Below are 20,988 nucleotides of genomic sequence, written 5' to 3' on the forward strand. Positions count from 1 at the left end.
GTTGGGAGGTCATGTCCCAGTTGTATAAGCCATTGGTGAGACCGCATATTGTGTTCAGTTCTGGGCACCATGTTTTTGGAAAGATATTGTCAAGCTAGAAAGGGGTCAGAGTAGATTTACGAGGATGTTGCCAGTACTAGAGGGTGTGAGCTGTAGGGAGAGGTTGAGTTGGCTGGGTCTCTATTCCATGGAGTGCAGGAGGATGAGGGGTGACCTTATAGAGGTGTACAAAATCATGGGAGGAATAGATCAGGTAGATGCACAGAGTCTCTTGCCCAGAGTAGTGGAATCATGGACCAGAGGACATAGGTTAAAGGTGAAAGGGAAAAGATTTAATAGGAATCCGAGGGGTAACTTTTTCATAAACAGGGTGGTGGGTGTGTGGAACAAGATTCCAGAGGAGGAGTTAAGGCTGGGACTATCCCATTATTTAAGAAACAGGTACATGGATAGGACAGGTTTGGAGGGATATGAACTAAGCCTAGGCAAGTGGGACTAGTGTAGCTGGGACATTGTTGGCCGGTGTGGACAAGTTGGGCCGAAGGGCCTGTTTCCGCACTGTATCACTCTTTGAAGCTATGACTCTAACTCTAACTCTTACAGTCAACGAGGCAACAGGAATTGTATTGAACTGAACAACAGTGGTATACCTGAACCATCATTAGGTCCTGGCTTGACGAAAGATAGCAGCCTGTGCAATTCTACTAGGATATTCTTAGAAAAGTGGTATTGCCATTTTGCTTAACACAGGAGGTTTACTTGTAAGTGTTAAACAAAATGAAACATAACAAATTCTTCCAAATTAAACTGCTCGATATTAAAAGAAATTAGAATAGTACAACCAAGACTGAGGTAGAAACAGATCAATCTGAAGAAGGGTCTCTACCAGAAATGTCACCCATACCTGCTCTCCTGAGATGCTGCCTGTCCTGCTGATTTACTCCAGAATGTTTGTGTCTACCTTTAAATGTTAATTTTCATTTTAGATTGCATTCATTGTTCAAATGATCGGTAAATATATTAAGATATTTGTTAAAATTATGCATGATTATTAATGCAAAAATATACATTAAATGATACAGCAAAATAACTTAAATGCTTTATGCCACAGCAAGATACGCAAATGACTGCTATGAACTCTTACAACAAGGTTTCAAGGAAAGTGGCCTCTATGTCATCCAGCCAGAACCAGTACAAAATACACCCTTAATTGTGGTGAACTGTGAAATGGAATATGACTGTGGTGGATGGACAGTGCTGGAGCAGAACTCCAGACAAAGCTTGGAGAAATGGAACGAAACTTGGACCACATACGAGTTTGGTTTTGGGAATCTTCTGGGTGACCATTACATTGGCAATAAGTACATTCATTACATAACTAGCCAAATGTCGTATAAAGCAAGAGTAGTTTTGGATCAGGCGGACGAGGCAAATAAAATTATTCGTAGATACGCAGAGTATGACATGTTCCGGGTCAGTTCACCACTTTCTGGCTACAAGCTAGATCTTGGTGGCGCAATGTCTGTTTTTAACCTGGTTGATAATTTGCCATTTAGTACATGGGACAGGGATTCAGATCAGGATTCAGCTAACTGTGCACTGAAGTACGGTGGGGGGTGGTGGTTTAATACTTGTGCTTGTGAGACCCCCTATGCTATGTTGACCCAGAAAGAGTCCATTCATTGGGAGCCCTTTTGCAAGAAATGTACTCGAGTCCAACTGCTGGTCAGACCTGTCAACATGCATTGCCTCATATGAGGAAAGATGTCCAGATACTATTTTTATTTCAACATGCGATGATCTGTGCATTTAGTTACTGGAATGATACAATGCTTGATTCTCTTGGTATAGTATAGAAATAAACTTCATTAAAGCACCTGTGACTGAAGCTATTTTTCGTCTTCTTGACTAATGTGTGTGCAAGTGTGTGACCCACAAAAACAAAAAAGATGGGTGCACGTTGATAAGAGCGCACAAAGATGGCTGCTAATTGACTGGACCTAACAAGGAAGGGAGGCTGCTAATTGACTTGACCTTACAAAGATGGCTGCGAAATGACTTGCCCTTACAAAGATGGCTGATAATTGACCTAATCTTATAAAGAAGGCTGCTAATAGTCTTGACCACACAAAGATGGCTGCTATAGGATAACTAAAAATGCTGGGGTAACAGCAGGACAAGTAGCATTCCCTGGAGAGAAGGAATGAGTGACCTTTTGGGACAAGACCATTCTTCAGACTGAGAGCAGAACCAGAATCAGAATCAGAACTACCTTTATTGTCATCCAAAACAAACAAGTCTTTTGGACGAGATTTCGTCACCCACAGTCCAACAATAAGAGCAATAAAATAAGCAATTACACACACAACCACAAACCAACACAAAACAAAAAAAGAAACATCCATCACAGTGAGTCTCCTCCAGTCCCCTCCTCACTGTGATGGAAGGCCAGAATGTCTTTTCTCTTCCCCTGCCGTCTTCTCCCGTGGTCAGGCTGTTGTAGTTGCCACGTTCCAGGCCGCGCCGGATGGTGAAAAGTTCGCAGCGGGCTGACCCAAGCCCTGCGATTCAGGGCGGGCGAAGACACTGCCGCTGCACGTCGGGGCGGTCGGGGCGGTCGTGGCTCCCGACATTGAAGCCCCCGCCGGGTGGAGAAAATCCCGCGGCCTATTCCAGGCCGCACCGGACGGTGAAAGGTCCGCGGCGGGCCGACCCAAGCCCCGCGATCCGGGGCGGGCGAAGACGCTGCCGCTGCTGGAGCTTCCGACGTCCACGCGGTCCGCGCCGAAGCCTCCGAAGGCGAGTCGCAGCCGCTCCCGCAGCCTCCGAAGACAGCCAGCTCCGCAGATGGTGTGTTCGGTCCGCGGGCTCTGCGAACCAGAGCCCCAGGTGGTCCCAGCTGGAGGCCGCCAGCTTCAGGTGTTTGGCCGATGGTAGGCCGCAGCGGGAACGAAGACACGACCCAGAAAACAAAGGTCGGGTCTCCGTTTGGAAGAGACAATTTTACAGTTCTCCCCCCCCCCCACACACATAATACACAACCACAAAAAACACTACATCACATCTAAACACTACAATTAAGGCAAAAAACAACAAAAAACACAAAGACAAACGGACCGCAGGTAAGCCGCAGCGGCTAGGACGGCGCCGCCATTTTGGGAGAGGGAGACGAGAGATATAGATGGGTAAGGTGCGAACATGACAGATCAAAGCAGACGATGGTCAAGGAAATGTAGAATGGTTCTTTGTCAGCTGCGGAAGGTTGATTAAGAAGGTTAAATCGTTGGGTATTAATAGTGAGGTTGCAAGATGGATTCAACAATGGCTGAATGGGAGATACCAGAGGGTAATGGTTGACAATTGTATGTCAGGTTGGAGGCCAGTGTCTAGTGGAGTACCCCAAGGATCTGTGTTGGGTCCACTGTTGTTTGTCATTTACATTAATGATCTGGATGATGGTGTGGCAAATTGGATTAGTAAATATGCAGATGATACTAAGATAGGTAGTGTAGTTAATAATGAAGTAGAGTTTCAAAGTCTACAGAGAGATTTGGGCCTTTTGGAAGGGTGGGCTGAAAGATGGCAGATGGAGTTTAATGCTGATAAGTGTGAGGTGCTGCATTTTGGTAGGACAAATCAAAATAGGACGTACAGGGTAAATGGTAGGGAATTGAGGAATGCAGTGGAACAGAGGGATCTGGGAATAACTGTGCATTGTTCCCTGAAGGTGGAATCTCATGTGGATAGGGTGGTGAAGAAGGCGTTTGGTATGCTTGCCTTTATAAATCAGAGCATCGAATATAGAAGTTGGGATGTAATGTTAAAATTGTACAAGGCATTGGTGAGGCCGAATTTGGAGTATGGTGTGCATTTCTGGTCGCCAAATTATAGGAAGGATGTCGACAAAATAGAGAGGGTACAGAGGAGATTTACTAGAATGTTGCCTGGGTTTCAGCACTTAAGCTACAGAGAGAGGTTGAACAGGTTGGGTCTTTATTCTTTGGAGCGTAGAAGGTTGAGGGGGGACTTGATAGAGGTTTTTAAAATTTTAAGAGGGACGGACAGAGTTGACGTGGGTAGGCTTTTCCCTTTGAGAGTGGGGAAGATTCCAACAAGGGGACATAGCTTCAGAATTGAGGGACAAAAGTTTAGGGGTAACATGAGGGGTAACTTCTTTACTCAGAGGGTGGTGGCTGTATGGAATGGGCTTCCGGTGGAAGTGGTGGAGGCAGGCTCTGTTGGTGTGTGCTGTATAATAACAGAAGCCGTACACCTAGATAGTAAACCTTAGTCTTTATTAACTACTTTGGCAGGTACGACCTTATGCCTGCACGTCGTACTTACACTAACTCGAGTCACGCCAACAGCAGTCACTCCAAAGCCCAAAGGGGCGTAACTACAACAGCATGACACATAACATGAGTGACACCATTACACTAATCTACATCCTCCCTCTTAAAGAATTAACAACGATACAGACACATAAACTGAGCATGTATAACAATCGGTGACAAACTGGAGGAAAGTTAAACATAGTCCGGAAACTTCACAACCGGCCTGCAAACACGACCAGCACGTGTACGATAGAGACCATCTCCATTCCTCTTCTCTGGGGAGAGAGCAGGTGATTCCACAGGCGAGGGAGACTGAATCAATGTCCCTGAAGACGAAGCAGCAAACTGTGGAACAGGCGATGAATCTGGAGGCGAAGATGGAACAGGCAAGGGAGCTGTTACAGGCATGGATTGCCGTGCTGGCAAAAGCATGTGAGTGCCAGTAGGCGCAAAGGGAAGCGAACTTGTACCATCTGGATTATATTGAGGAGGAACTGGCTCGTTCACAGGCAGGATGTGTCGCCTGTTACGTCGGTAGGTACCACCATCGGCACTAACGATATATGAGCGTGGCTCTGAAGCAATTCCAGAAACGACTCCGATACGGTCATGGCCTCTGTCAGTCTGTAAGCGGACTACCTGTCCTTTGGTCAGCGGTGGCAGTGGCCTACTTGTCTTGTCAAACCATCGTTTCTGAATGTCACGCTTCTGTTGCAACCTGGATTGAACCTCCTCCGGTGGAAACACTTGTGGGACTAAAGCCTGATTGGCTACAGGCACTGTGGCACGGGTTTGCCTTGACAATAAACGTTGAGCCGGTGAACCCAAGATGGGGTCACGGGAGATGTTGCGTAAGTTAAGCAGATCCAGGAATATGTCCGATTTTGCTCTTTACGAACGTTCCATGAGCTGTTTAGCACTTTTAACAGCCCGTTCAGCCAGCCCGTTAGACTGGGGATATTCGGGGCTGCTGGTGATATGGTGAAAATTCCAGTGTCCAGCGAACTCCCTGAATTGTTGGCTAGTGAATTGACTGCCGTTGTCAGTTAGCAGTTTGACTGGGGATCCGTGGACTGAAAAGTGGCGAGATAACTTTGAAATCACTCCGCTGGAAGTGGGGCTGCTGAGAAAATCAATGTCGAACCATCCTGAATAAGAATCCACGAGCACCAGGTATTGTTTGCCCTGCCAATCAAATATGTCAGCTGCGACTGTAGACCACGGGAGCTCAGGTACTGGATGTGGAAGAAGTGGCTGCTTTTGTTGGTGAGGGGCCAAACTGTTACACACTGCACAGGATGCCACATTCTCGGTGATGTATTCAGCCATGCCAGGCCAGTGAAACATGCTTTTCGCCCGTGAGACAGTGGCTTCAGCACCCGGGTGTCCCGCATGGACAGCGTTAAAATACCGGTGGTACAGCGAGGCAGGAACCACGGCCTTGTGTCCTTTTAAAATGATGCCATCTTGCAGCACGAGCTCATCTCGGACAGCAAAGAAGGGCCGGACTGGCAGCGGAACATTGTAGTGCTTGTCTGGCCAGCCGCGCTTAATGACGGAGGTTAGGGACCGTAGCGTACTGTCAACAGCAGTGTGGGCAACCAGGTCCTCCATGCAGGACGAAGGGATAAAAGACACACTCATCACAACAAAGTCGTCATCCGGTGAGGGCGGATCCTCGCAGGTCTTCCGGGGTGCATGCGAAAGAGTATCGGCCAGGTACATATCCTTACCGCGTTTGTGGATCAGCACCATGTCATATTTCTGGAGTTGCAGTAACATTCGTTGTAGGCGCGCTGGAGAGGTGTGGATAGGTTTTTTGACAATGCTGATTAGAGGTTGGTGGTCAGTTTCAATTGTGACAGTGTGGCCAAAGACAAAATCGTTAAATTTCTTGCAGGCAAAGACAACCGCTAACAGCTCTTTTTCAATTTGGGCATATCGTTGTTCTGTGTCAGTCATGGTGCGTGAAGCATAGGCAACAGGCTTATTGCCATTGCCATCATTCTGAAGGCATGCAGCGCCCAGCCCGTGTTGTGAGGCATCACAAGTAAGAGTAATCGGTAGTTTAGGGTCAAAGTAAGCCAGAGTCGGAGCATTAGACATCCGCCTTTTAAGAGTGTCAAATGCTGTCTGTTGTTGCTCGTGCCAAGTCCAAGCAGTGTCCTTGTGCGTAAGCTGGCGTAATGGGGCCGAAATTTCACTGAAGTCTTAGAGGAGTTGAGTTCCAGTGGGATCTGCCAAAATGAGCTCTTGGCATCTAGCACCGTGAATACAGTTGCTTCAGCCATCTGCGCAGCAATCTCATCCACAGTGCGCATGGGATAATGTGGTCGTTTGATCGCTGCGTTTAAGTCCTTGGGGTTGATACAAATCCGTATCTCGTCTTTGTTCTTCTTAGCAGCGACAACCATTGTGGAGACCCAGTCTGAGGGGTCAGATACGGGAGTAAGCACACCCAGAGACACCATTCTGTTTAGTTCACTTTGAACACGATCCCGCATAGCGTGGGGAATCCTATGAGCTGGACGAACAACTGGGATGACCTCAGGGTCAATGGTAATTGTGTACCTGACAGGCAGCTTGCCCAGCTTGTCGTTGAACAAATCTTTGTATTGCGTGAGAATTTGACGTGTAAAATCACAGTCTGTAGTCAGAGGACAGACAGAAGGGCTGAAAGCGATCAAACCCATATCTAGGCATGCATCAGCACCCAGTAGGGATGGTACATTCTCACGTACCACGTAAAAATCCAGGATGTGGGCACGTGAGTTGAGACAGCAACGTAACTCAACTTGGCCGATGGGGTGTACTCAAGTTCCCGCAAATGAGACAAGTGATGTAACTGTTGGAAATAAGGTTTCTGTGTTTTTCAGCTTCTGGAAGACAGCCAAACAGATAACGTTGCAGCGCGCTCCCGAGTCGACTTTGAGATAAAGGGTTTTACCATTAATGAGCAATGCGACCTTGGGATCTAGCTGTTGGTGCACTGACTTAGACAAAGCATGTATATCAATCTCTGCACTTTCGCTAGCAGTTCGTTGATGGTGTGAGAACATGCTGTTCTCTGGGTGTGAGAACTCAGTGTACTCAGAGATTGAACCTTCATTATGGGCAAGCAAGTTAACTGACTGTCTCGTTTGAAATCTGTTACTGCGAGCTCGACAACACCTAATGAAATGGTTACGTTTGTTGCAAAGCCGACATATTTTTCCATACGCAGGGCAACGATCACGAACCGCGACATGTGAACCTCCACAGTTGAAGCAATTATCGATCAATCTTAACTTGGTGACTGGCAGTTGAGATAAACCCGTAGAAGCTTGATAAGACATTCTGGCTGCATTAATTTCACGAGCAGCAGAATGTCCCAGAGTTTTAATGTGAACATCAGTCAATTCAGCTATGCGACAGCGGTTTTCAGCAGCCGCTAAGGTTAGGTCAACTTCCCGCAGCAATTCATCGCGCACCTTATCATTCAGTATGCCATGGATTAAACGATCGCGAACAAGACCATCGTGAATATCTCCAAATTCACATCGACTAGAGATATGCTTGAGCGCACTAACATATAACTACACTGGCTCTCCTTGTTTTTTGATTCCTTGAAAAGAATTTATGGCGTTCAATGCTCACATTGATTTGTAACTCACATAATTGTCGGAATTTACGCAGGAGACATTCAGGGTCACGGATAGATTCCGCAGCAATTTGGACACCATTGGCATCAACTCTAGCCGGTGCATAGTGAAATCTTCTGGCACGACGAGCAGCCTCCGTGCCCGCCAAATTAAGAAGGATTGACGCACGAAGAGCAGGGACAGCCGCAGGGTATGCAGCTTCTATGTAGATTGAAAAATCCTCTTCAAAAACGCTATACCGTTCCGCAAGATCTGCATCAAACACCAAGATCTCCGGTTTCCTGAGAGCAGAAGCCATCGCACAAAGTAGAAAAATAACAAACTAAGATAATCCCACTTCTGACACCATGTTGGTGTGTGCTGTATAATAACAGAAGCCGTACACCTAGATAGTAAACCTTAGTCTTTATTAACTACTTTGGCAGGTACGACCTTATGCCTGCATGTCGTACTTACACTAACTCGAGTCACGCCAACAGCAGTCACTCCAAAGCCCAAAGGGGCGTAACTACAACAGCATGACACATAACATGAGTGACACCATTACACTAATCTACAGGCTCGATTTTATTATTTAAGAGTAAATTGGATAGGTATATGGATAAGAGGGGATTAGAGGGTTATGGTCTGAGAGCAGGTAGATGAGACTAGGTCAGAGAGAATGGTCGGCGTGGACTGGTAGGGCCGAACGGGCCTGTTTCCGTGCTGTAGTTGTTATATGGTTATATGGTTATATGCGGGGAAGGTGACAACAAGGCATACAATCAGTAGAATTCATCAGGCGGACAGTGAAACTAGTCAGAGAACTTGGGTGGGGGAGGGATGGAGAGAGAGGGAAAGCAAGGGTTACTTGAAGTTAGAGAAATCAATATCATACCGCTGGGTTGTAAGCTGCCCAAGCGAAATATGAGGTGCTGTTCCTCCAGTTTGCATTTGGCCTCTTTCTGACAGTAGAGGAGGCTCGGGAGAGAAAGGTCGCCGACCAGTCTGACTGTCCTCCCGATTACATTTTAGATTGACTGCCTCGTTATCACCTTCGCCAAGCTAACAATGATATATTCTACATTTTCATAAGGATATAAGGTCATGAGGTCATTTTCCTTGATCTTTGCCCCCCTGTGATCTCTCGTTTGCATACCTTACTCTTCCACATCTATCATTTCCCTCTCCCCTGACTCAGTCGGAAGGAGGGTCACATCCCGAAACGTCACCCATTCCTTCCCTCCAGAGATGCTGCCTGACCCGCTGAGTTACTCCACCATTTTGTCTTTATCTTCAGTGTGAACCAGCATCTGCAGTTCCTTCCTACACATGGAAACAGGTCTTACAGCCCAACCTGCCCATGACGACCAAGATGCCCCGTCTACACTAGTCCCACCTGCCCACATTTGGCCCATATCCTTCTAAACTTTTCCTATCCATGTACCTGTCCAAATGGCATTTAAATGTTGTAATAGAACCTGCCTCAACTACTTCCTCTAGATGGGACAGAGGTTCACCTGTACCTCCTCCAACCTCATCCATTATATCCGCTGCTCTAGATGTCAAATTCTTTACATCGGCGAAACCAAACGCAGGCTCTGCGATCGTTTCGCTCAACACCTTCGCTCAGTCCGCCTTAACCAACCTGATGTCCCGGTGGCTGAGCACTTCAACTCCCCCTCCCACTCCCAGTCTGACCTTTCTGTCATGGGCCTCCTCCAGTGCCACAGTGAGACCCACCGGAAATTGGAGGAACAGCAACTCATATTTCGCTTGGGCAGCTTGCAGCCCAGCGGTATGAACATTAACTTCTCCAACTTTAGATAGTTCCTCTGTCCCTCTCTTCCCCTCCCCCTTCCCAGATCTCCCTCTAACTTCCTGTCTCCACCTATATCCTTCCTTTGTCCCGCCCCCCCTGACATCAGTCTGAAGAAGGGTCTCGACACGAAATGTCACCCATTCCTTCTCTCCTGAGATGCTGCCTGACCTGCTGAGTTACTCCAGCATTTTGTGAATAAATACCTTTGATTTGTACCAGCATCTGCAGTTATTTTCTTATACTTCCTCTAGCAGCTCGTTCCATGTACACCCCCCTCGCCTTTGGTGTGTGAAAATGTTACCCCTCATGCTCCTATTAAATCTTTTCCCTTTCACCTTAAACTTGTTTCCTCCTGTTCTTGATTCCCCTACTCTGGGTAGAAGACTCTGTGCAATCACCCCATCTATTCCGCTTTTGTACACCTCTATAACAATCACCCCCTCCTCCTTCTGTGTTCCAAGGAATAATGAGACCACATGCCAATCCGAGATTGCCTTCTGGTGGGCTTGATATTCACCAGTAAATCACAAGTTCACTAGTTATAGCAGAATTAGGCCATTCAGCCCATCGAATCTACTCCGCCATTCAATCATGGCTGATCTCTGCCTCCTAATCCCATTTTCCTGCCTTCTCCCCATAACACTTGGCACCCATCCTAATCAAGAATTTGTCTATTTCTGCCTTAAAAATATCCACTGACTTGGCCTCCACAGCCCTCCGTGGTAATGAGTTCTACAGATTAACTACCCTCTGACTGATGAAGTTCCACCTCACCTCCTTTCTAAAAGAGCGCTCTTTAATTCAGAAGCTATGACCTCTGGTCCTAGACTCTCCCACCAGTGGAAACATCCTTTCCACATCCACTCTATCTGTGGCTTTCATTGTTCTGGAAGTTTCAATGAGGTCTCCCATCAACTTTCTAAACTCCAGCGAGTAGAGGCCCAGTGCTGTCAAGCGCTCATCAGTTGCTAACCCACTCATTCCTGGAATCATTCTTGTAAACCTCCTCTGGACCCTCTACCGAATCAGCACATCCTTCCTCGGAAATGGGGCCCAAATTTGCTCAAAGTACTCCAAATGCGGCCTTACCAGTGTCTTCGAGAGCCTCAGCATTACATCTGTTTTTGTATTCCAGTCCTCTTGATATAAATTGGCCTTCCATAGGACCGATTTGACTTGCAAATGAACTTTTTTGGAGTCCTGCACCAGCACTCCCAAGTCCCTTTGCACCTCCAATTTCTGGATTTTCTCTCCATTTAGCAATTTCTGGATTCTCTCTCCATTTAGAAATTCTCTCTCCATTCTGGATTCTCTCTCCTTTTTCTTATTACCAAAATGCACGACTCCACACTTTGCTACACTGAATTTCATCTGCTACTTCTCTGCCCACTCTCTTAACCTGTCCAAGTCCATCTGCAGAGTCCTTGCTTACTCTGCACTGCCTGCCCCTCCATGTATCTTAGTATCGTCTGCAAACTTAGCCACAAAGCCTTTAAGCCCCTTATCCAAATCATTGATACACAACGTGAAGAGAAGCAGCCCCAGCACCGACCCAGATCAAGGGCACCAGTTAGGAATAAGAATCATCGGCCAGTCATTCAGGCTCAATTGGTGGGGGTCGCAAACAGCGAAGAAGGTTGCTTCAAGGCACAGCAGGGCAGAGCGCCAGAGAGCATGGATAAAGACCCTTCAGCCCAACTCGTCTATGTCGACCAAGATTCCCATCTACCTTGGCCCATTTGCCTGTGCTTGTCCCATATCCCTCTACACCTCTATTAGATCGCTCCTCAATTTCGTACATTCCAAGGAATAAAGTCCCAGCTTGCCTTACCTCTCCTTATAATACAGTCCCTCGAGTCCTGGCAACATTTGTGTAATTCATTTCTGCTCTCTTTCAAGCTTAATGACTTCTTTCCTATAACAGAGTGAATACAATGCTCTGAGTGTGGACTCGCCAATGTCATGTGTAACTGCAACATAATGTCTCTATTTCTACTTACTATTGTAAGGTTTGAGAAGTTTTCCCTCATTCTGAAAGCAACACAAAACCAAAGAGCTGCAGTTTGGACATTTTAAACGGGAGACTGGGGCTGATAGCGGAGAAAGGCTGCGGTCGGTTTTTTCCAAGGGACCAGCCAGAAAAGCAAAAACCTTACAGCCCAGTCTCTAGGTTTCTGCAAAGCCACGGCCAGAACAATGGATGGGTATTGGCCATGCAGAAGCTTGCGAAACCAGGTCGAAGTCCAGACACTGGGGCACTGACATCAGCATACTCACAATGCCCCAAGCCGACCTGCACAGTTAATCTCGTTAAGGGGGCACAATAGCCCATAGAAAACTACCTGGTAGGTGATGGGAAACCAGTTAAACCCATCACCTTGCAACGAAATACCAATTAACACCGTCTGGCCATCCCCGGTATCCCCGGACATAAGCGCAGATCAGAGAGAAAACTCATACATATCTTTTTAAACAAAGAGATTCCAAGATCTGGCGGGAGATAGGACGGGTCAGAATAGTATAACTGGCCACGACTTTTGGGTTTTAAACTCAAGAAGAAATACTGGAAGAAGAAGCTGAAGCTAGAAGAAAACCTGCAAGGAACACAAGCAGGCAAGAAAACGGATGCAAGGAAGCAAGTCAAACGGATGCAGGAGGAAGAAAAGACAGGCAAGAAGAAGCGAAGTGCAAGAAAGAGGAACAGGCACGCAACTCGAGAAGAAGTACTGCAAGACGAACAGCCAGTAACCCCAGTAATAGCCCCGTGGTGAGCAGGTACCCCAATTCTGCATATCCTGGACATAGTTTAGTGTAGAGGGGAGGGTGGTTTGAATAAACATGGGTGTGTAAAGGAGTGTGTGTTGGTCAATTTTGCGATGTGTCGTACGTTCCCCATCTTACAGTCGTGTATATGTCTTGTAGAACTGTGTGTGTTTTATGATTCATAGTTATAAGTATTCGTGTGATTCGGTATGTGTTTTATAGACATGTATTATAGAACTATAAGTATTCATGGACAATAGTCCCAAGCGCTAAATAAAAGCCTTTTTCATTTAAACCCTGGTTTTCAAATCTGGTCTGGTTGAATTTTTCTGCACTATAAACGCTCCTGCATCTAAGTCCAGTGTCTAGAACCGTAAGGGGTGAGTGGGTCGAACCACTCAGGGGGAACCAGTGTGCGCGGCCTGGTCAAGGGATCAGAGCAAGGCACGGGGACCTTAGGTCGGGCGAAAGCTCGGCGCAGAAACCCCTTACAGATAATGGCGACCACGAAGGGACACTGGCAGCAGGATGATAGTGTGCCGGAAAAAGATTTGAAAACTAGGGACATAATGGATGAGCGCATTGCGGACTATATGTTTAGCAAGGTGAATATCACCAAACAATGGATGTGTGTTTTATTAGATGACAAGCGCCCACTGGATGCAGCGATCCGGTGGACGGCCAGTAAAGCCCATAAGAAAGCTGTGAAAAAGGCGGTCTGGCTGACCTGCTATAAAAGGCAGGTCCAGCTTTTGGACCGCATGGTTGTGGCACAGGCAGCCCAGATCAGGGACCTTCAGGAGGAGGTAGAAGAGAAGGCTGCGGGTGGGAACCAGTTGATCGAGGCTCTGGACTCTTTAAACAAGGAGCGCCGGGTCGTGACCAACCGCCACGAAGCCAGGGTAGAGCTGATGGAGTGTCAGGCCACTGAGGCTATGCTCAGTGAGGGCAGGCTCCGGGAGCAGTGCGCTTCCCTGAGCCACCAGCTGGAGACCCAGGAAGAGAACCTCAAGGGGGTTAGGGCAGCCTACAAAATGGTTTTAGAGGACAGGTCGGAAGGGGCTGACCACGGGGCCTGCCTGCAGGAGATAGAGGGTCTGCGGGGTGCTTTAAATAAAGCAAGCGGGCTGGTCTGTTTGATGAACCCCCCCGCGGGCCAGTCACTAGCGGGTGCGAAGGTCCCGGTTCAGGTCCCCAGAAAGACCGTGGTGGCTTCAGCCCCCAAACTCCACGATCCCCCTAGCTACGAGGCATCCTGGGAAAGGGGTAGTGTAGGGGAGAGAGAGAGAGAGGAGTTCCCGGTGCCCCACAACTCCCAGCATTTAAGAGCTATGATCGGGCATGTAACAAAATTGTCCGGATCAGGGGACCCGTCGCTGCATTTCAGGGAGATAGAACAGACTGCCGCAATCAACGGTTGCGACGATGGAGAACGGGCAAAATTGTTGCTGTTCTCCCTGGACAGCTCGATCCTCCAATGCCTCTCAGATGAGAGTAAAAGAGGGACCAGGACCTACGATCTCCTACGGGACGAGGTCCTGGAAGTTTTGGGGATGGGCGATGAGGGTCCATTTGCCCGATTAGGGAAGACCCTCCAGATGGAGGGAGAACCCCCAAGGGTTTTTGCGGCGCGACTGTGGACAGTATACCAGAGCAGTTGCCCGCACGTCCCCGCGCGGGATGACCTGGTCGGGAATGGGAGAGCCCAGTGGCTCCGATGCTTGGTGTCAAACAGCCTGGCAGCCGTCAGGGAGCAGGCGAAAGCCTGGTTTGATCCCACAAATAGCACGGAGGAGGCGGTTTTGGACCATCTCACGGTAGGGTATAGAAACACCCGGAGCACGTCTACCCGACTCGTAAAAGGGAAGGTGCACGTAGCGGAGGCTACTACACCAGCCCAAAAGGAGTGGCGACAGGAGGGTAACCCTACCGCACAATCCAAGTGTTTCAGGTGCGGTAAGGTGGGGCACTGGCGGAAGGATTGCAGGGTCCACACCAAGGAAGATAGGGTTGGCACCACCCTGCGCGCCGAGGTCCCAGTTAAGCCCGAGATCATCGAAACGATGATCGAGGTGATGCAGTCCCTCATGGCCGCCCAGGGGAAGGTGGCAGTCGCTACCGGCTCCCCGGGTGTGAGGGGGGCACTGGACATTCCCCAATGACATCAGCCCGCGCAGCCCGCCTATCTGTGTCCTCTCCGCTACGATGCGTGGAAGAGGCCGCTTGTGGAGATGGTAGTGGAGAGGCAAAGGGGCAGTTACCTGTTGGACACGGGGGCTTCATGCACCGTGGTCCACACAGAGCAACCCTTTGACTCTCCCCTGTCCACGGGGGTCCCTTTCGCACTGGCGGGGTTCACAGGGAAGGAACAGGCTGGCGCGCGTTCACAGCCAAGGATGAGGCAGGTCACGCAGACAGGCAAGGTTGCCTGCGTGAGGGGGGAGGAAATTCTCCAGGAATGGAGGGTCTCCCGTTTTGGGTGGGATTCAGACGAGGAAGAGCCTGATCAGCTCGAACAGGGGCTGGATCCCATTACGGAGGAAGAGGAGTCGGAGGGGGACGACAGTAACATCCCCGACTCAAGCACCAGGAAGGCGGGGGTAGCGGGCGGAGGCTCACCACCTGTAGGTACAGGCAGGGTGAGGCCGGATGCCGCGGGTATACCCAGCACCAAGGGGGCAGAGCTGGATGAGGCGGGGCCAGGGTCGGCAGCTGCGGGGGGTACCCGAGCTGCGGCACGGCAGGAACTGGTCCTCAGCCAGGCTGTCCAGGGGGCAGTGTCTAAGGTGATCCTCCGTAGGTCCAGCAGGAAACCCCAACGTAGAAAGTTTTGGCCAGAGGTCAATCACGCCCCGAGGTACGGGAGCCAAGTAGGGAGGAGGGAGCTTACGTCTCGGAGGGGACCTAGCCCCCGCCAGGCAGCGACAGGCTGCGGAGGATCAAAGGTGGGAGACAGCGTGGTGCAGCCGCAGGAGACGACCCGCTGCAGCCCTGACAGGGATTAGCTGAGCCGCCCTGGGAAGGCGGCGCTGTATTATATTTTAGGTAATATAGATAAGGATAAGCTATTTTAGATAAGTTTTGTGGGGATAGTTAGAGTTTAAATAAAGTTGATGCATCCAGGATGTGTGGGTGTGGGGTGCAGGCTGGGGGTCAAGAGACCCGCCCGCAGAGGCGTTAACAAAGCCAAGCGCTCCCCAAGAGGCTGGCTATACCATTCTTCTTTATCTGTTTTCTGGAGTGGAAGGAGGCACTCGTATGGTGGATCTTTGCCACGGCGATCGGATGTGGGTGGGCCTATCGGGGCCGAACCAAGGACATCATCATTTACGGCTGCTCCGGGGACACGGCTCCCATCGCGACCGATGGGACTGGAAGGAGAGAAGCGGAGGAGACCGCATTTTACTTCCATGAAGGCCGGTGGCCGGGGTGGCTGGGATCGAACTCTTCAGAGTATTCCAGCGCCCCAGGTTTTGCTTATCGGGACACCTCATTATTGTGCCCGAGAGTCAAGATCGTCGCCCAAAGGGTAAGCGCCACCGTTGGAAAAAGGATCTGCCTGGTATGCACGGGGAAGGTCCCCATGAGCAGGCGGTGGTGGCTGAGGAAAACAAGCCAGACAATGGTCAACTCCACTGTTGAGTGGGAGAGACTTGACAACGACACTCACAGAACTATTTCTGGGACTAAAGAACAGTTGAGTGTGTGTTGGGACAAATGGTGGGAACCGGATGAGGGGATTTATATGTGTATGTGGGGTTCGAGGTATCGCTGCCCCATGGGCAACAGCATATTTTTCCAGAGACAGTGGCAGGATGACGGTAAGGGGATGAGGTGGGATGTTAACTCGCGGGCTTGTGCGGTCCCCCCTTTCCCCGATCCCGGTAAACGCCACTGAACTCATCACACGGCCACGCATGACACCTCCCACAGTTCCGCTGGCAGTAGCACAGGAGGGTGAGTGCCCAAAAACCACTAAGGGGCCCGGGAATGGCCTGGTACTGATACCGACTGACCAGGTATTGTACCAGGGGGTGCACTACGCGGTAGCCTCGGTGATTTTAAACCTCACAGAGGTGCGGTTGCCGGAGTGGTGCCCCAGGGAAACTGAAAGACTAACCGGGTATGTCAGGGAGAATGGAGAGACCGTTACGTGTAAGATTAAACGTGATAGTTTACTGAAAATGCACTTTTACCTACAAGTAAAAGATGACAATTAATAGTCCCTATTACATGCTCCAGCTGTTAAAGCATTTACAATACATTCAGGACATTTGCAATATAAACAGTTAATATTTAATAGTTTGTGACAATTTAAATTCAGATCTCTGATATAAAAGCTAACGGTAATCTGCCTTTTCATACGCTGCTTAATCTGCTCCCAGCAAATTGAAATTTTAAATTATAAGATTAATTCATGTACTTTATCCTTTTGCAGGAACCCAATTATGAATTTCCACAATAAGTTGTTGGTGTTCTCAGTCGCGATACTTTCTGCTCAAAGCCTCACCAGCTATGCAGCTCCAGAAAGACTGACCTACAAGGCCCTCCAAATTAAAGTGGCTAACGCGAATATGGTGCCTAAAAACAAGGTAAACACAATCATAAATGGGAGGGATTTGCTTTGGCAAAAAGGTAAGCTGTTTCAATGGCATTTCGCTGTGATGTGATTTTGATGTGAATATAATGTCCATTCGCTCCTAACTTTAATTTTAAAATGTCACACCAGCCAACATGTCCCAGCTACACTAGTATGGTCCATTTCCCTCCAAACCTGTCCTATCCATGTTCCTGTCTAACTGTTTAATTAACGTTGGGATAGTCCCTGCCTCAACTACCTCCACTGGCAGCTTGTTCCATACACCCACCGCCCTTCATGTGAAAAGGTTACCCCTCAAATTCCTATTAAATAGTTTCCCCATCACCTTAAACTTTAAACCCTCTGGTCCTCAATTCACCTACTCTAGGTGAAGAGACTCTGTGCATCTACCCGATCTATCCCACTCATGATCTTTTCCACCTCTATAAGGTCCCTCCTAATCCTCCTGCGCTCCAAGGTATAGAGTCCCAACCTACTCAACCTCTTCCAAAGCAGAGATCCTCGAGACCTGGCAACATCCTCATAAATCTTCTCTATACTCTTTCCAGCATGACAACATCTCTCCTATAACATGGTACCCAGAACTGAACACAATACTCTAAATGTGGCCTCACCAACTTCTTATACGACTGCAACGACCTCCCAACTTCTATACTCAATATTTTGACTGATGAAGGTCAAAGTGCCAAAAGCATTTTTGACCACCCTATCTACCTTTGACTCCACCTTCAAGGAACCATGCTTCTGTGTTGTGAAAAGATGCTCCTGTCCGATCCAGCATAGTTGGCAATGGAGAGATAGGATCAGTAGGGTGACTGAGAACCAGCATATTCTCAATGGGCTTAATGTTAAAGCATTCAAATCAAAAATAAATCTGACTTCTTTGCATAGAACTGCAGGGTTTACTAACGTCTTCCATTCTATGAAGAATTTCCCAGTAGTGATTCACAAACCACTGGAGGCAATGTCATTGAAAATAATGCTTTCACATCTTCAAAGTGCTTCAGATAATGTCACAGTTGTCATGACCTTTTGTTTGGAACTAAATCTTTTGTGCACAAAAAGACAAGTAACTAGTACTATTGCTTGAAGGATGACAATTGGAATAGCACCAGAAGATTCTAGATATACATTTTTAGCTGGATATCAGCTCCCTGCTCCCTGCCACAGTGGCTCATAGGTAGAGCTGCTGCCATACAGCACCAAAGACCCCGGGTTCAATCCTGACCACGGGTGCCGTTTGTACGGAGTTTGTTTGTTTGTTTGTGCATGGGTGTTCTACGTATGCTCAGTTTCCTCCCACACTCCAAAGACCCACAGGTTTGTAGATTAATTGGTTTCGGTAAAACAAAAAGGTAAATTGTCGTGTAAAAGTGTGTAGGATAGTGCTAGTGTACGGGGTGATCGGTGGTCGGCACGGACTCGGTGGGCCAAAGGGCCTGATCTGCGCTGTACCGCTCTAAAGTCTAAAGTAACATTTCATCAAAACAAATTAACTCTGAGAATAAAGCGTTCACGTCAGATATTAACTAATCTGGATTTTGATCGATTGATTCTAACTCACCTAACTCTAACACTCTACGAAGCAACAGGAATTGTATTTAACAGAACTAAGGTGGTATACCTGAACCACCACTAAGTCCTGGCTTGAAGGAAGATTGCAGCCTGTGCAATTCTACTAGGATGTTCTTACGAAAGTGGTATTGCCATTTTGCTTAGCCCACGAGGTTTACTTGAAATTGTTAAACAAAATGAAAAGTAATCAATTCTTCCAAATTAAACGGCTTTTAATTGAAATAAATTAGGGTAGTACCAGCAAGACTGAGGTAGTAAAACAGATCTACAAATGCAAATTTCATTTTAGATTGCATTGCTTATTCAAATGAAATGTAAATATATTAAGATTGCTTTGATTATTCAAACGATTTGTAAGTATATTAAGATATTTGTTAAAATGATTTGGATGAGAACATACAGGGCAAGATTAGCAAGTTTGCTGATGATACAAAGTTTAGTCGAAGGTATCACAAAATGCTGGAGTAACTCAGCAGGTCAGGCAGCATCTCAGGAGAGAAGGAATGGGTGATGTTTCGGGTCGAGACCCTTCTTCAGACTGATGAAGGATCTCGACCCAAAACGTTCAGTCTGAAGAAGGGTCTCATCCCGAAACGTCACACATTCCTTCTCTCCTGAGATGCTGCCTGACCTGCTAAGTTACTCCAGCATTTTGTGATACCTTCGATTTGTACCAGCATCTGCAGTTATTTTCCTATACAAACGTTAGTGGCTTTGCAGATAATGAAGATGGTTGTGAAAGATTGCAGCAGGATCTGGATCGATTGACCAGGTGGGCGGAGGAATGGTTGATGGAATTTAATACAGAGAAGTGTGAGGTGTTGCATTTTGGGGCATCAAACAAGGGCAGGACCTACACAGTAAATGGTAGTCCTCTGGGTAATGTTGTAGAGCAGAGGTATCTAGGAGTACAGGTGTATGCTTCCTTGAAGGTCGAGTCGCAGTTAGATAATTGGTCAAAAAGGCTTTTGGTACTTTGGCCTTCATCAGTGGCGCGCAGGGGGATGAGGGGTGATCTTATAGATGTGTACAAAATCATGAGTGGAATAGATCGGGTAGATCGCAGAGTCTCTTGTCCAGAGTAGGGGGATCAAGGACCAGAGGACAGAGGTTCAAGGTGAAGGGGAAAAGATTTAATAGGGATCTGAGGGGTAACTTTTTCACACGAAGGGTGGTGGGTGGATGGAACAAGCTGCCAGAAGAGGGAGTTGAGGCTGGGACTATCCCATCATTTAAGAAAGTTAGACAGATGCATGGATATGGACCAAGCTCAGGCAAGTGGGACTAATGTAGCTGGAACATTGTCCGCCAGTATTGGTAAGTTGGACCGAAGGGCCTGTTTCCACACTGTATCACTCTATGACTCTATGATTCTATGATGCATGATTATGAATGCAGAAATATACATTAATTGATACGCTGAAACGAATTAAATATTCTTTGTCGCAGCAAATTACGCAAAAGACTGCAATGACTTCTTACAACAAGGTTACAATACGAGTGGCCTCTACGTCATCCGGCCAAAAACATTACTCGATACACCCTTAATTGTGGTGTACTGTGAAATGGAATATGACTGTGGTGGATGGACATTGCTGGAACAGAACTCCAGACAAAGCAAGCAGATGTGGAACGAAACTTGGACCGCATACGAGTTTGGGTTTGGGTATATTCTGGGTGACCATTACCTTGGCAATAAGTACATGCATTACATAACCAGCCAAATGTGGTATAAAGCAAGAGTAGTTTTGAATCAGGTGAACAGGGCAAATAAAATTATTCGTAGATACGCAGAGTATGACATGTTCCGGGTCAGTTCAGCGCTTTTTGGCTACAAACTAGATTTTGGTGGCGAAATGCCTGTTTTTAACAATCTGGTTGATAATTTGCCATTTAGTACATGGGACAGGGATTCAGATCAGGATTCAGCTAACTGTGCACTGAAGTACGGTGGGGGGTGGTGGTTTAATACTTGTGCTTCTGAGACCCCCTATGCTATGGTGACCCAAAAAGCATCCATTCATTGGGAGCCCTTTTGCAAGAAATGTACTCGAGTCCAACTCCTGGTCAGACCTGTCAACATGCCTTGCCCCACATGAGGAAAGATGTCCGGATATTAATTTTATTTCAACATGCGTTGATTTGTGCATCTAGTTACAGGAACAATACAATGCTTGATTCTCTTGGTGTAGAATAGAAATAAACTTCATTAAAGCACCTGTGAGGGTTTTGGTTACTGAACTTTGCCTTGTTGACTAATGTGTGTGCATGTGC

The 20,988-nt window shown here is 47.6% G+C and overlaps 2 protein-coding genes across 2 annotated transcripts in view; both read left to right on the forward strand.

Moving 5' to 3' along the window:
* LOC144595739 (fibrinogen-like protein 1-like protein) overlaps window positions 1–1,800 on the forward strand; it is a 36,509-nt gene extending 34,709 nt beyond the window's left edge. The window contains exon 3 of the mRNA XM_078403318.1: window positions 1,112–1,800. Within this exon, the coding sequence (XP_078259444.1) occupies window positions 1,112–1,758 (647 nt within the window). The 3' untranslated portion in view covers window positions 1,759–1,800. The remainder of the gene's footprint in view (window positions 1–1,111) is intronic.
* A 15,187-nt stretch (window positions 1,801–16,987) lies between these two features.
* LOC144596190 (fibrinogen-like protein 1-like protein) lies at window positions 16,988–20,813 on the forward strand. Its single transcript, XM_078404380.1, has 2 exons — window positions 16,988–17,174; window positions 20,164–20,813. Exons 1-2 carry the CDS (start codon window positions 16,988–16,990, stop codon window positions 20,811–20,813), a joined length of 837 nt encoding a protein of 278 aa, XP_078260506.1.
* The last annotated feature ends 175 nt before the right edge of the window (window positions 20,814–20,988 follow it).

This window comes from Rhinoraja longicauda, chromosome 8, assembly GCF_053455715.1.
Source record: "Rhinoraja longicauda isolate Sanriku21f chromosome 8, sRhiLon1.1, whole genome shotgun sequence".
NCBI classification, from domain to species: Eukaryota; Metazoa; Chordata; class Chondrichthyes; order Rajiformes; family Arhynchobatidae; genus Rhinoraja; species Rhinoraja longicauda.